Genomic DNA, 15,913 nt, shown 5'->3' on the forward strand with positions numbered 1-15,913 from the left:
AGATGAAATTTAAGTAAAGTTGCTGGGTCACTTTGGGATCCTGCCATGCCAGTAACCTGTCACAAGACTGGCGCATTCAGAGATTAAATTGAGGTGTATAAAATTATGAGATAGAGTGGACAGGAAGGACCCATTTCCCTTAGCAGAAGAGTCAATAAACAAGGGTATAGATTTAAAGTAATTGGTGGAAGGTTTAGAGGGGATTTGAGGAAACATTTCTTCACCCAGAGGGTGGTGGGCGTCTGGAACTCACTGCCTGAAAGGGAGGTAGATGCAGAAACCCTCATCGCATTTAAAAAGTACTTGGACATGCACTTAAAGAGCCGTAACCTACAGGGCTACGGACCAAGAGCTGGAAGGTGGGATTATGCTGGGTAGCTCTTTTTCGACCGGCATGGACACGATGGGCCAAATGGCCTTTCTGTGTCATAATTTTCTATCATTCAATGCCATGGCGGTAACTGGTTACATGACTGCCACAATCAGAGGACCGGGAGCAGATGGGAAAAGTGAAAAAATGTGGAGGGAAAAAGAATGCAATTTAGTGTTGGGAAGGGAAAATGTGAGTAACTGAAGCTCTGCTTTGTTGTTGCCTTAGAAGAATCCTTTTTTATTTGTTCCCCGAATTTTCCTCCCTGCCATCTCCTCTGAAGGCAATGACGCTTGCTGGGGTACAGTTCCACAGTCTCCAGCCATTCTCTGGTACCTCGCTATCACTCGTGTGCGAGTCTAGACAGCACATGACCAATAGATTGTAAAATGGTGGCGGCTGCGGCTGAACCTGATTTTACCCTCGGTCGGTGTTCTATATGTGCACTCTCCAGAAAACCTCAGCGGATCAGGAGAGGGAGGGAACTTTCCGCTCGTCGATATTTCAGCCTTTCAGCTGTGGCTCAGTGGGCAGCACCCTTGCCTGAGTCAGAAGGTTGTGCGTTCAAGTTCCACTTCAGAGACTTGGGCACAAAAAAATTCTAGGCTGACACTGTCGGAGGTGCCGTCTTTCGGATGAGATGTTAAACCGAGGTCCCGTCTGTGCTCTCAGGTGGATGTAAAAGATCCCACGGCACTATTTCGAAGAAGAGCAGGGGAATTATCCCTGGTGTCCTGGGGCCAATATTTATCCCTCAATGAACATCACAAAAACAGATTATCTGGTCATTATCACTTTGCTGTTTGTGGGAGTTTGCTGTGCGCAAGTGGGCTGCCGCGTTTCCCACAACAGTGACTACACTCCAAAAGTACTTCATTGGCTGTGAAGCGCTTTGAGACGTCCAGTGGACGTGAAAGGCGTTATATAAATTCAAGTCTTTCTTTCAGGCAACAATAAAGGGCGGGTGGGGCAAATGTTGCCCCGGCCATGAACCCGGGTAGCATTCCTTGCCGTAGTGTTCCACACAGAAGGAATGAGAGACACGCAGTGTTATGTTGGTGCCCCAAGGATCTACGTGTCTCACACAGCTCCAGATTCCTCCCTACGATGTCCAACCTCAGACATTTTATCAAAAGGGATGCACTCAGTGGATGGCAAGTGCTTTCCCTTAAGGAAGAATATTTAAGTAAAATTACTGAGGAAAAGATACAATCGTTGGGGACAGTCCAGCACATCAACAACCAATGATTTTTTTTTAAGTTATAGGTAAAATCTCATCTACATAGAACACAAATAGAGTCATATTGTGCTGCTGGGTGGTGAGGCACAAGGAGCCGGAGAATGTGGGTTTACACCCACCTTTCCCACAACACTGAGCTGGTCTGTCACAGGGAGGTGTGTGGAGGTCGAATTGGTCTACACAGGATAGCAGCATCGCACAAGAGGGTCACCTCTGCCTCGCCCCAGGCTGCCAACCTCGCACATCTCCTGTTACCTCTGCCTCACCCTCGTACATCTCCTACACGATGGCCTGTCCGAGCAACGCTTCTGGGAGTCTGGTGGGCACCTTACCGTTTTTGTCCTACATGTTCGGTGCAAGGGAAGTTAACAACTTGCATTTATACAGCGCCTTTAATGGGAGTAAAACATCCCACGGCGCTTCACAGGGGCGATTTAATCAGACAAAATTCGACACAGAGTCACAGAAGGAGATATTAGGACTGGTGTTTGGTCAGAGAGGGAGGTTTTATAGAGCGACTTAAAAGGAGGGAGAGAGGCGGAAGGATTTAGGGAGGGAATTCCACAGCTGAAGGCACAACCGCCAATGGTGGAGCAATTAAAACTGGAGATGGGCAAGAGGCCAGAATTAGAGGAGCGCAGAGATCTTGGAGGGTTGTAGGGCTGGAGGAGGTTACAGAGATAGGGAGGGGCGAGGCCATGGAGGAATTCGAAAATCAGGGTGTTGCCGGACCGGAAGCCAATGTAACTCAGTGAACAGAGGTGAAGGGTGGACTGGACTCCGACATCTAGGCTGACACAACAATAATGGAAAGAGAGAATGGCTGAGGTGGGGGAAGACAGAAACCATCTTATATCACCTACCTTTCCACCTACAACCATAATCCAACACGCCATCTTGCTCTCTCTAGCTAAAAAGTATCAAAACAGACAACCAATAACCAAATCTATTGCTTAAAAAACTTGCGTTAACCACATCTCAATGTCCCTCACCAAATAAATTACTTTGCAATGCAGGAACCGTTGTTATGGAGGTAAGAGTTCACCTTATAACTCACTGTTTCTGCTGGGATTTTGCTGTGTTCAAAATGGCTGTCCCTTTCCCCCAAACAGCAATAGCGCCCACTGTGTGAACAGGCTGGTATGGGTAACTCCGTGGTCCGCGATAGGTTTAACTCTGGCATTTATTAAAACTATTCTCCTGCTGTATGATCTCAGATTGCAAGTGATGCCAGTGTCCAGATCAAAACAGCACCACACGTTAACATTCAATACTCTCAGCCATGGCTCAGTGGGCAGCACTCTCGCCTCGGAGTCAGAAGGTTGTGGGTTTAAGTCCCACTTCAGAGACTGGAGTACAGAATCAAGGCTGACACTCCAGTGCAGTGCTGAGGGAGTGCTGCACTGTCGGAGGTGGCGTCTTTCGAATCAAACGTTAAACCGAGGCCCCGTCTGCCCTCTCAAGTGGATGTAAAAGATCTCACGGCACTATTTCGAGGAAGAGCAGGGCAATTATCCCCAGTGTCTTTTTAATAATTATTATTTAACTTTTCAAAAACGAACCTTCGTAGAAACAAGGGAAAACAGTACCACATGGTGTAGCAACTGATTGCTCATCAGTTAAGTGGCACAAAGCTTTATTGCTTAAACATTGGGGTCAGTGGTGCCTGGGGAACCCATTATAGGTTGTCCGACCCCATCTGCTTTTAGGAGCCAGGTGGACTTCTCCCGCAACAGGGCAAATGAGAACCGACCTCGAAATGCCCTCTCTACAAAGCAGGCAACATGGATGCACATTCCCAATCCACCAGCCTCTCTGATTCTTCCCCTCAAACAGGAAGGGCACAGAGAAAGTGTTTCCACTCGTGGGGGAAGAGCAAAACTAGAGGCCATCAATATATAAGAGAGTCACCAACAAATCAGAGGGAATTCAGGAGAAACGTCTTTACCCAGAGAGTGGTGAGAATGTGGAACTCACTACCACAGGGAATGGTTGAGGCGAATAGTATTGCCTGCATTTAAGGGGAGACTGGATGCACACAATGAGAGAGAAGGGAATAGAGGGTTATACTGATAGGGTAAGGTGAGAAAGGATGGGAGGAGGCTCGAGAGAAGCATAAACTCCGGCATGGACTGGTTGGGCCAAATGGCCTGTTTCTGTGCTGTAAATACTGTCATCATCATAGGCAGTTCCTCGAAATCGAGGAAAACTTGCTTCCACTCGAAAAGTGAGTTCTCAGGTGGCTGTACAGTTCAATACGGGAATTACAGTCTCTGTCACAGGTGGGACAGACAGTGGTTGAGGGAAAGGGTGGATGGGGAGTCTGGTTTGCCGCACACTCCTTCTCCTGTCTGCACTTTCTTTCTGCATGCTCCTGATGACAAGATTCGAGGTGCTCAGCGCCCTCCCAGATGCTCTTCCTCCACTTTTTGGGGGGGGGGGGGGGGAAGGAGGGGTCTTGGGCCAGAGATTCCTAGGTGCCATAGGGGATGTTTTACACTTTATCAAGTGCTCTACTCGGAACTCTTACACGGCAAGCGAGCCCCAGGTGGGCAGAGGGAACGCTTCAAGAACACCCTAAAAGACTCCTTGATAAAGTGTCAAAAAAAAATACTATGCAATTCTTTGCTAGTTATAAATTCTACACCCATTCCCTTGTGGCAAGGTGCAGTTAACCCTCATGTATTGAGCGCAATGATCTGTCACCCTCTGAAGCACAAACAGAAGGTGGTGGCAATTCACAGCATGAGAAGAATCATAGAAACCTAGAGGTCATTTGTGCCTGTGCTGGCTCTTTGAAAGAGCAGTCGTGCTTAGTCCCACCCCCTCCGCTTCTGGTCCGTAACCCTGTAAGCTCCTCATCCTCCGGTACCTCTCGAGAGCGCAGGCATTAGGGAAGGCCCTAACCAGGAGTGTCAGGTTAACACTCAGTACTGGTGATGGGGAACAGGCAACGTACAAGAGTAAGGAAGTCTTGCTACAATTGTACAAGGCGTTGGTGCAACCACACCTGGAGTAGTGTGTACAATTTTGGTCTCCTTACCCAAGGAAGGTTATACTTTCCTTGGAAGGAGTGCATCGAAGGTTCACCAGACTGATTCCTGGGATGAGAGGGTGGTCCTATGAGGACAGATTGTAGAGAATGGGCTTATACTCTCTAGAGTTTAGAAGAATGAGAGGTGATCTCATTGAAACGTCTAAAATTTTGAAGGGGGCTTAACGGGGTAGAGGCTGAAAGATTGTTTCCCCCTGGCTGGGGAGTCTCGAACCAGAGGTCACAGTCTATGAATATGGGGTCGGCCATTTAGGACTGAGATGAGGAGATATTTCTTCACTCAGAGGGTTTTGAATCTGTGGAATTCTCTACTCCAGAGGGCTGTGGATGCTCAGTCATTGAGTGTATTCAAGACTGAGATTAACAGATTTTTGGATATAAAGGGAATCAAGGGATATTGCGGGAAAGTGGAGTTGAGGTTGAAGATCAGCCATGATCTTATTGAATGGTGGAGCAGGCTCGAGGGGCTGTGTAGCCTACTCCTGCTCCTATTATGTTCTTTTGCAAAGCGCTGGTTCTGAGAACACAGCAAGCCAGAGCCCATTAGCGTTTCAGGAACAGCACATCCATCCGAGCTACCTACAGTCCAAGGTCCCCCGCAGTGACAACCTGGGGGGTGGGGGCAAAGAGGTTCTGGGGCTGGGGAGTGTGGCCCTTTGCTAGCGAGGGAGGGGAATCAGTTCACAAGAGAACACAGTCAGTGTAGTCTCCAATACCAAGTGCCAACACTAGGAACTGGGTCATGGTTACACTAGTTCGTCTCAGTCGAGAGAGTCAGAAAGAAATACGAGACCTTGATCTCACCCATTTGTCTTGCATTTACACCTCGGACTGGAAGTGAAAGGGCAAAATCCTAAATCATAGTATAATAAAGCACACAGCCCATTTCCTTGAGAGCGCTATTCAATTGGTCCCACTCTCCTCTTTCCCCGGGGCCCTGCGAATGCTGTTGAACCACCCAGTCCCCCACTTTTAATATGAGGGGTGGGGGGGTGGGTGGAGAAAGAGCAGGAAGGGGAGTCTGCCAGCCTGCTAACAGCACCAGCAAACTGATTGATGCGCCGCTGGAAGGGGATCGGTTTTCACCTTTGACCCGACGGTGGAGTCTCAGACCACACGGGGTTGGACCTTGGGAGACTGCACGCACGTATTCAAGTTTCAAATCCATAATCTCTTTCAAAAAGGCAACTCAGCTGGATGCGAATGCGACTTTATACAGCGCTGTTGCCGACATACGCCGGCTGTCGGGCAGCAACATTCTCCGGACCTCAATTGTCCAAATCGGTTTCTGATGGGTCTATGGGGAGAGGAAGAGAGGGTCGATTCTTCGATTGTCAAACTGCAGTCTCAGATTTAGGAGCGGGCTACTTGTGCTGTAGCACAGTATCACAAACCAAAGACGCCAAACTGCATCAGTGGCAGAACCTTGGGCTCAGCTGCCAGGCAGCACAAGACACGATCCAGGCACAGTCTGAGCCGCCGCTGCATCCCAGCATCCTTTAAACTGCCGTCAGAATTGCACATACACTTGAAAAAGGAAAAAAAATTGCAGGGGGGTGGAGAAGAGCGGTGGGGGGGACAAATTGGGCAGCTCTTTCAAAGATACAGCACAGGCACGATGGGCCGAATGGCTTCCTTCTGTTCTGTATCATGCGTACAAGGAGGGGCAGGTCTGGAACCAGGTCTGCTTTTACCATAGTCACCCCGACAAAGCAATGAGAAAGACACACCATATGCAGCAAGGAACGGTGGCCTGTAACTCTGAGGAAGTCGGCCTTAAACTGATCCGTGCCTTGGTGCCTCCTACACCTGGTGACCGGTTCTGACCACCGAGGCACAAGAGAAGGTGTAGACGTGGGACAGAGAAGAACCAGGAAATAATCGAGCGTCAGAGGGCTTGAGCGATGAGGCAAGGTGGCAGAAAGCCAGGCTTTCCAGGCTTGGGAGGAGGCGGGTGAGGGGACCCCAGGGAAGGTGTAAATAGAAGGCAGCGAAGAGCAGAGATTATTCTCACAAAGAGTTATCAGCACGTGGAATGGGCCCTGGGTAGGACAGTGGAAGCAAAAAACGCTGGAATAATTTAACAGATGAAAGCCCTTGTTGGGGCGGGGCGGGGGCGGATGGTGAAAAAGTAAAGCTTTGGTCTCCTTATCTGAGGAAGAACATACAACGAAGCTTCACTTGATTCATCCCTGGATGAGAGGGCTGTCCTATGAGTAGAGATGAAGTAGATTGGGCCTATACTCTCTGGAGCTTAGAAGAATTAGAGGTGATCTCCCAGTGAAGGGGATTGACAGGGTAGATGCTGAGAGGTTACTTCCCCCTGGCTGGAGAGTCTAGAACCAGAAGTCACAGTCTCAGGATAAGGGGTCGGCCATTTTAAGACTGAGATGAGGAGGAATTTCTTAACTCAGCAGGTTGTGAATTTCTGCCCCAGAGGATTCTGGATGCTCAGTCGTTAAGTATGTCCAAGACTGAGATCATTAGATTTTTGGACTCTCGGGGAATCGAGGGATTGTGAGCACGGGTGGGATAGTAAGTTCAGGTCAAAGATCAGCCGTGACCTGATTGAGCAGGTTCAAGTGGCCGACTGGCCTACTCCTGCTCCTAAATATGTCTTCTTGGATGGTTAAATTGTGACCAAACGGTCTCCCTTGTCTATAATGATCTCGTGACCATGGAAAGTTGCGCTGGGAGAGGAAGGGATGAGGGGGATGGGTGAGGAGGACCACATACATCCGCAGCAGAGGGCAGCCACCCACAGACTGCGACCAAGGTGTATGCAGGTAACGGGTTTCCCTCTACACATTCAAAGCCAACGTAAGCTCACTTAGTAACCATTTGTCTCTGAAGACAGCCTAACTGGAAAAGATTGAAGCAACACTGGCTTTCTGGACAGCATCAGAGGGAGAGAGATAGGCCGCTATTCAAATTTTCGCGCGTGCGCGGATTCTTCCCTGTAAAAGCCGTTGAGCGACCTGCGTGGGACCTCCAGACCGCTGAACAACTTAGTGGCAACGCTAGTCCTGATTGGGCCCTCTCCCCATAGAGATTTGGAGCGGCTGGGATTGTTCTCCTTAGAGCAGAGAAGGTTAAAGGGAAGGTTGAATAGAGGTGTTCAAAATCATGAAGGGTTTTGGTAAGAGTCGAAAGGCAGAAACTGTTTCCAGTGGCGGGAGGGTCCGTAACCAGAGGACACAGATTTAAGGTAATTGCCAGAAGAGCCAGAGGGGGAGAGGAGGAGATTTTTACGCAGCGAGTTGATGCACTGCCTGAAAGGGCGATGGAATCAGATTCAATAATAACTTTCCGAAGGGAATTGGATAAATAGTGGGAAAGGAAAAATTTGCAGGGCTACGGGGAAAGAGTCAAGGGGTGGGAGTGGGATTAATTGGATCGCTCTTTCAAAGAGCCAGCGCAGGCACGATGGGCCAAACGGCTGCCTTTTGTACTGTACGGTTCTATATGCGTGATGGTTTTCCTTTGTCCGGAGGTGCAACAAGTACAGAGCAAGTCTCCATTGTGAATGCACGCTTTTAATCTCAGATACACACACGCGCAAAATGATTGATTATTCTTTCTCCTCACGTCGTTTAAATAAGGCACTGTTCTTTTCAACGTGTGTTTACAGCTCTCGTATCCATTCTAAGCCGGGGCAATATTTTTTATATATATATATATATATATATATATATATATATATAAAAAAATTAAAAGCAAATCAAAACAGGAAAAAGGAAACCAATACCATTCATAGCACCGTATAAAAACTCTATTCACAGTCGGGAGGCGCTCTGTATTTTCTTTACAACAAGCTATCTGCTTACGTGCTTAAAAAAATAAAATTAAGATCACACTCGAGTTCGTTCCTCTGATTTCGATAGGCTTACTTCCAGATTATAAAAAGCAGCTTCGAAAATCAATGCTCTGCAGTCAAACAAGTTTCTTTTTCGCTGTTGTTGTATTAAAGACACAATAATTTAGTCAGTCAGTCCTTGGGGAAATCGCCTCATTTTGCATCAGTTCGCTTGCGCTTGTTGGGAACCGGGTCCTTCTTCTCGTTCAGCTTCCGTTTCTTCGTGCGCGGGGCCTCAGGTGCGACTTGGCGCTTGCGCTTGGCCGGGGTGGGCGGCTTGCTCTTCTTCTTGGTGGCCGTCTTGTCCCGTCGCTTAGCCGGCGGCGCGGAGGACCCGCTTGTCTTCTTGGCCGCTTTCGTCCGCCGCTCTTTGCCTTTGCTGCCGGCTTTCGACTTTACCGTTTTGCCTTTGGCACCGTCTCGGATGCGGAGCTGGTTCTTGCCCCTGGCAACGGTTTTCGGAGCGGCACCGGGGAGCCTCTTCTTGGCGGCCTTCGGGGACAGAGCGTTGGCTTTGCCGACGCTGGACTTTCTGGGAGCCGGTGGCTTGGCAGGACCGGCCTCGGCTTTGGTCTTACGGTTGGCCACTGGCGGTTGCTTGGGCGCGGATTTGGACGGCAGCGCAGGAGGTCCAGCCTCGGACTTGCTGCTCTTACCCCGATCTACGCGGGGCTCCTTGGCAGGGGAGGCCTTGGGCGCCTTACGCTTGGCCTTGCTGTCCACAGGCCGCCGGGGGGCCGCGCGCGAGTCCAGCTGGGTCTGCGAGGTCAGCTTGGGCGAGACCAGGGGATTCATGCAGACGCTCTTGTGCTTGGCCGGATGCTTGCGAGCGGCCTGCTCCTTCCCGTGCTGGAACTTGTGGAGCTTGCCCCTCATGTGGGAATACTTGCGCAGGATCCAGGCACTGAGTGGCTTCTTCAGCCCCAGGTGCTTGGGGGGCTGAGGGATCAGCCAGCTGCCGGGAGGTCCACTCCCCTCAACCAAGCCGCCTTGCGCTTTGGCCAGAAAGAGGTCCCTGGGGGTCAGGCCTCCGCCACCATCTTGCAGGGTGCCCCGTTGCTGCTGCACGGCTCCGTTGCCTCCGATTGCAGCACCCCGCTGCGCGTGGTCTAGCAGAGCCCGAGTCTTCCAGTTGTTTCGGGCGGGTGAGGCCACGGCAAACTTCTTCAGGTGTTTCTTCAGCCGCTCAGCCTGGGGACTGGGGAACAGGCCAATCAGCGAGTTCTTCTGGAGGAAGGTCTTGGCTTTCAGGGTCTCCACCGGATTGCGGGCGCTGACGTTCTTGACGATGATCAGGGACTGGGTCTCTGTTGTCTCCATGAACCACTTGCAGATGTTGGCAAAGTTGAAGTTGGCCACAAAGAGCTTCTGCACAGGGGAGATCTTATGGTCGTACAGCCCTCGGGCCTTGCGCGCCCTCTTCTTGCTTTTCCAGATCTCCTTGAGCCGGTCGGACTTGCATTTCGCCTTCTGTATCACCGGCGCTTCCTTCTCGATCTGAATCCAAGCCTTGTGAATGTTCTCGTATTTGGCGTTCAAGGTGGTGATCAGCTCCTGGTTCTCGTCCTCAGAACACCAGTCTAAAAACTTTGGCCGACTCGCTTCGGGGGCATTGGAGTCGTTCAGATTGATGGGCTCCGAGTCTTCATCTTCCTGGAGAGCTTGGGTGGACAGATTTATATTTAGGTACTCACTGTCCTCTTCCAGCTCAATCGCTTCTGGTTCTGTGATGGACACATTGGGGCATCTCAAGTCGCGAGACTCAACAACAGCCTTCTTATCCCCTAGCGGCACCCTTGCAAATGCACCCTTGGGCGCTTGCTGCGGAGATCCACAACTGGCCGATCTCTTCACGAGGCCCCCTCTCGCCCATTTCGAGTTTTCTTTGTGGGCATCCGCCTTTCGCGAGCTTGAAAGCTGCCGGCCCGCGGGAGAGATATCGACCGCGGAGCCTTCAGGGGACGCTGAATCCCGATCGATTTCGAGAGTTTCGACGGAGAAGGAGACCTTCCGCTCTTCGGCCGAGGTGGTATCCACGCAGACCTCGAGAATCCTGCCTTGTCCACCATCTGTACTCTCGAAGATGAAGGTGTCGTCCATCAGCTCTTCATCGTCCGAGAGCTCAGAATCCTTCGCCGGGAGATCTTTGGAGACCTGTTTGGCGGTCGGCTTTTTTGTTTTGCCAGCGTCACTGGCGGAGATGGCGGCAAGGGATTCGTCCACTCTGCTCTCAGGGTCAGTGATGCTCTGCAGAAGGGTTTTGTTGAAGCAGTCCATTGGAAACTGAACAGACGTCACTCTGTTGACGCACACCTCCCTTTTGTATCCCCGCTCGCCTTGCCCTCTCCGGAGCTTCACGTTGAGACAGGGCACCAGCAGCCCATCAGCGCAAGGCAGCAGCTCCTCGTTCCCGTCACTGGGGCTGGCCGCGGTTGGTGCCGGGGACTGCTGACTCCGCAAACACCGGTCTGAAGAAGCAAGCTCCAGCTTTTTGCGAAGCTTCTTCTTCTCCGAAACGGCGGGGCTCAACACCTTCTCCTTGGGGGAGCTTGTCTTCTTTTCAGACTCCGGAGAGGTCCCGGTGCTACTGCCGCCTTCTTCCCCCTCGCCGTCGGTCACATTTTCATCCAGGTCTTCCACCCTCCTCTCCTCCGAACATGGATCGCCTGATGCCATATTGCACTTAATGACCTCGGTTCCTTGGCAAGGTCCTTCCATCGGCTCCAGTGGAGGGCCCCCAGGATCACTGCCACCGCTCTCATCTGTACATCTGGAAGCTATTTGTGGGCTCGGGTCTTCCTTGGGCATGACGGAATCAGCAGTTGCTTCAGTCGGCAAGCTGAGTGTCTGCTCTGATCTGTTGGCCTCTTCATTCTCAGTTAATGATGTTACTACCGTTGCCTCATTCACTGATTGGACGGAATTTCCAGCTTGACCTGCCGCTGTCGGGCTGCCCGGAATATTGCTCATCATCATCTCGACGCTGCTCAATACTTCACTGCTGCCAGAGTCACTCTTGCTGCACTGCTCCGGAGAGGGAACGATGTTAACCCCGACACTGTTCACAGGACTGATGCCCACCTGATCTAATGAGCTCAGGGAAGAGCTTTGACTCGGGCTTGTTGGGTAGGGCTCCGATCTGTTGGGAGAGCTCTCTGTCGTGGACGTGCCCTCCGTGTCGCCTCTTTCCGTAACCGACGGCCTTGGTTTAGACGGGCTCCCTCGAGGTGTCCTGCAATCCTTTAGTGGCCCGCCCGAGGGCTCGACGCTCTCACACACAGCAGACGAGCTAGCGCAGGGAGCCAGGCAGTCAACCCGCGTGGCGACGCCGTCGCTTGCTTGCACAACCGAGAGCAGCGGGCTCTTGATCTCCACGGAATGGCTCTCGGGACTGGATTGACCTCCGGGCCTCGCGGGCTCCCCCTGCGGCCCGCTCGCCTTCCCCAAATGTGCGTCGGGCTCCTGCGATCGCCTGGTCTGACTGGACTCGGGCACCAGCTCCCCCTGGCTCGACGAGCAAGGCAGCCCGTGGCTCTCCTCCAGCTCCTGTAACGGATCCCGCTTCAGCGAGACTTTGAGCGGCACCTTGGGGCCACCGGGAGTGCCGGCGCTGGTCCCCGCTGGGACACTGACCGGCAGAGTAAGTGCTTGCTTCGGGGTGACCGGGGACCTGGGGACCAAGGAGGGGCAGTTCCCCTTCCTCGCCTCCATGCCGGAGCTCCGGGCCAGGGTGCGGACGGTCTGCAGCTCCCAGTACTCCTCGTTGCAGAGGTGGCCACGCGTGCTCTTCCGGGCGGTCCTCCTGGTGGCGGACAGGGAGCGTTGGGCATCGAAGCGGCATTCTGTGATGGGCTTGCTGATGTAGACGATGTCGCACTGGTTATCATGCTCGTTGACGTACTGGCACACAGTGGACATGGCAGAACGCGCCCGCAGCACCGACACCCGCGTGCTCTTCCTGGCCGTCTTAGTGGGTGGAGCCTGGGCCTTCAACCTCAGCCGGCCATTGGTGTCTCGTACGGCGGCGCGGCGCTTCGAGACGAACCAGCAGTCGTTGGCGCTCGCGCCTGCTGGGAGCACATGGTTGCCTTTAATCGGTCTTTTGACGGCGTCGGCTAGTCCCGGAGGCCCGGCTTGAACCAGTGTGTGTTTAATCGCTTCGTGGACCAAGGGGGCTCCAGGGACGCTCGGCGGACAGCTCAACTTCTTACTTAAGTTCAAAAGCTCCGCGGGGAGAGCTCGGAGGGACTGATTCTGAGCTTTGGCGGCAACAGCAACAGCACACTCAGCTTTGAGCACCTGGCTGATGGAGCTTACTCCTTCTGTTTGGGCTGTGGTACTGATGTGCGCACATTTGCCGGAGGGCTGACCCAGTTGCGAGTCGCTGATCTCCTTCCGATTCACAGTTTCTTTTGGCAGAGCTTCTGCGCTCACCGTTTTATTACAGTCAGTAGTACATGCTCCTGGGGAGGACCATGCTCCTGCGGTACAGCTTTTGACACAAGTCCCACTGCCACAGCTCTCTCTGGCCGCCGGCGATTGGACAGAAGCAGCGCCGCCCGCCTGGGTCCCCGCCGGGAGCGCCTCCTTGCAAGCCGGTCGCTTCTCCTGCGGGCCACAAGCGCAGTTCAGCTGGCTCGCCGTAGGCGCCTCCCGATGAGAGGAGGTTCGTAACTGCGAGGCGGACTGGCTCCCGCTCGGGTCCTCGGGGTTTTGCGGCTGTTGTTGGCCGGGGGCTGGGCTGGAGGCAGCCATGTCCTCGCGGGCTGACGATTCCGACGGCTCCAAGGCGGGACTGGCTTCACTGCCCATGTAGCTCAGCACACTCATGAACTGTCTCTGATGATGTCTGCACAGCTTAGCCATAAACTGGTCCAGGGACGTCTGCGATTCTGGACTGGATTCTGCCTCCTGCCTCGGTATCTTGTTGTTGCTATAAAAAAAGAAAAGAAAAGGACGTTTACACTTTTTAAACGAACGGTTTTTAGATATCAGCCACCTGGCCTCCTTTTAAAGAAAAGACAGACATATTATATATATAGCGCCTTTCATGACGTCTCAATGAAGTACAGCCAATGAAGTACTTTGAAGTGTAGTCACTGTTGTAATGTGGGAAGCGCGGCAGCCAATTTGCGCACAGCAAGCTCCTACAAACAGCAATGTGATAATGACCAGATAATCTGTTTTTGCTATGTTGATTGAGGGATAAATATTGGCCAGGACACCGGGGATAACTCCCCTGCTCTTTGAACTAGTGCCACCTGAGGGAGAAGACTGGGCCTCAGTTTAATAGCTCATCCGAAAGACCTTCAACAATGCAGCGCTCCCTCAGCACTGCACTGAAGTGTTAGCGTAAATGGACGTAAAAGATCCCACGGCACTATTTCGAAGAAGAGCATGGAATTTTCCCCGGTGTCCTGGGCCAATATTTATCCCTCAACAAACATCAGTAAAACAGATTATCTGGTCATTATCACATTGCTGTTTGTGGGAGCTTTCTGTGTGCAAATTGACTGCAGCATTTCCCAAATTACAACAGTGACTACACTCCAAAAATACTTCATTGGCTGCAAAGAGCTTTGAGACGTCCGGTGGCCCGATTCAAAAGCAAATCTTTCTTTTTGAAAAAAAGTCTGTTTCTATTAACCTCTCAATGTTTATTTTGTTCAAACATATGGATTATGCCTTCTCCCAATCTTCAGTGTGTAAGCTTCCTTACATCAGTTCAAGGGTTTCAGTCCCCCGGAATGACCCTTGTTGCTCTTTTGTGAATCCTCTCCAATTATCATGGTGTTCTGAAGCAGTGATCCAGCACGGTGCTTGGTATGGAGTTGAATTACTTACCAAGCCTGCACTGTTTAAATGACGTGCATCTGGAGGTTTGGCAACGGTTGTGAACTCATTGGCACAGAAACCCTATTATCAGATTGCCAAGATCCGTTGGTATCTTGAAGAAGGGACCAAATGTAATGTAGCCAGGTTTGCTGATGATACAAAGATGGGCGGGAAAGCAAATTGTGAGGAGGACACAAAAAATCTGCAAAGGGATATAGACAAAGTGAGTGGGCAAAAATTTGGCAGATGAAGTATAATGTGGGAAAGTGAGAGGTTATGCACTTTGGCAGAAAAAATAAAAAAGCAAATTATTTAAATGGAGAGAAATTACAAAATGCTGCAGTACCGAGGGACCTGGGGGTCCTTGTGCATGAAACACAAAAAGTTAGTCTGTGGGTACAGCAAGTATTCAGGAAGGCAAATGGAATGTTGGCCTTTATTGCAAGGGGGAGAGAGTACAAAAGCAGAGAAGTCCTGCAACCACTGTACAGGATATTGATGAGGCCACACCTGGAGTACTGTGTACAGTTTTGGTCTCCTTATTTGCATGATATACTTGCACTGGAGACAGTTCAGAGAAGGTTCATAAGATTGATTCCGGAGATAAGGGGGCTGACTTATGAAGATAGGTTGAGCCTATACACATTGGAGTTTAGAAGAATGAGGGGTAACCTTATTGAAACATACAAGATACTGAGGGGGCTTGACAGGGTAGATGCACAGAGGATGTTTTCCCTGGTGAGGGAATCTAGAACTAGGGGGCATAGTTTCAGAATGCCCATTTAAAACTGAGAAGAATAATAATTTCTTATCTGAGGGTCGTGAATCTGTGGAATTTTCTGCCCCAGAGAGCTGGGTCATTGAATATATTTAAGGTGGAGATAGACAGATGTTTGAGTGATGAGAGTGAAGGGTTATGGGGAGCGGGCAGGGAAGTGTGGTTGAGGCCAAGATCAGATCTGCCATGATCTTATTGAATGGCGGAGCAGGCTCGTGGGGCCAAAAGGCCGACCCCTGCTCCTATTTCTTATGTTGATCTTGTGTATCAGCAGCTGGAGATATATGCACAGTAATGCTCAGGGATAATTATAGCTAACCGGATGGAGATCAATGGATTTTTGTTGGGTAAGAGCATCAAGGGATATGAAGCAAAGGCAGGTAAGATGGAGTCGAGGTGCAGATCAGCCTTGATCTGTCTGAATGCCAGAACATCGCCAACAAGGGAGCGCGTAACAGCTTTGGCTCAGTGGTGAGCACTCTTGTCTGAGTCAGTAAGTTGTGGGTTCAAGCCCCACTCCTGAGACCTGTTCACATAAATCCAGGCCAACACTCCAGTGCAGTGCTGAGGGGGCGCTGCACTGTCGGAGGTGCGGTCTTGCAGATGAGACGTTAAACCGGGACCCAGTCTGCTCGCTCAGGTGGACTTGATTGATTGATTAATTGATTGCTTTCCTTGGCATTCAATGGCACTGCACTGAGAGTGTCAGCCTGGATTGTGTGCTCAAGTCTCTGGACTGAGTGTTGAACCCATGAACTCCAGACTCAGAGGTGAGAAAA

At 51.2% G+C, this 15,913-nt stretch overlaps 1 protein-coding gene across 10 annotated transcripts in view; it reads right to left on the minus strand.

Moving 5' to 3' along the window:
- LOC139260176 (uncharacterized) overlaps positions 1 to 15,913 on the minus strand; it is a 412,192-nt gene that overhangs the window by 304,578 nt on the left and 91,701 nt on the right. For 9 of the 10 annotated variants that reach the window (XM_070876427.1, XM_070876426.1, XM_070876428.1 and 6 more), the window contains one exon: positions 8,186 to 13,454. The exons of the other annotated variant lie outside the window; for it this stretch is intronic. In XM_070876427.1, coding sequence (XP_070732528.1) covers positions 8,675 to 13,454 — 4,780 coding nt within the window. In that variant the 3' untranslated portion in view covers positions 8,186 to 8,674. Of the gene's footprint in view, positions 1 to 8,185; positions 13,455 to 15,913 lie in introns of those variants that run through there. 10 annotated transcript variants of the gene reach the window in all.

Source organism: Pristiophorus japonicus, chromosome 3 (assembly GCF_044704955.1).
Source record: "Pristiophorus japonicus isolate sPriJap1 chromosome 3, sPriJap1.hap1, whole genome shotgun sequence".
Taxonomy (NCBI): domain Eukaryota; kingdom Metazoa; phylum Chordata; class Chondrichthyes; family Pristiophoridae; genus Pristiophorus; species Pristiophorus japonicus.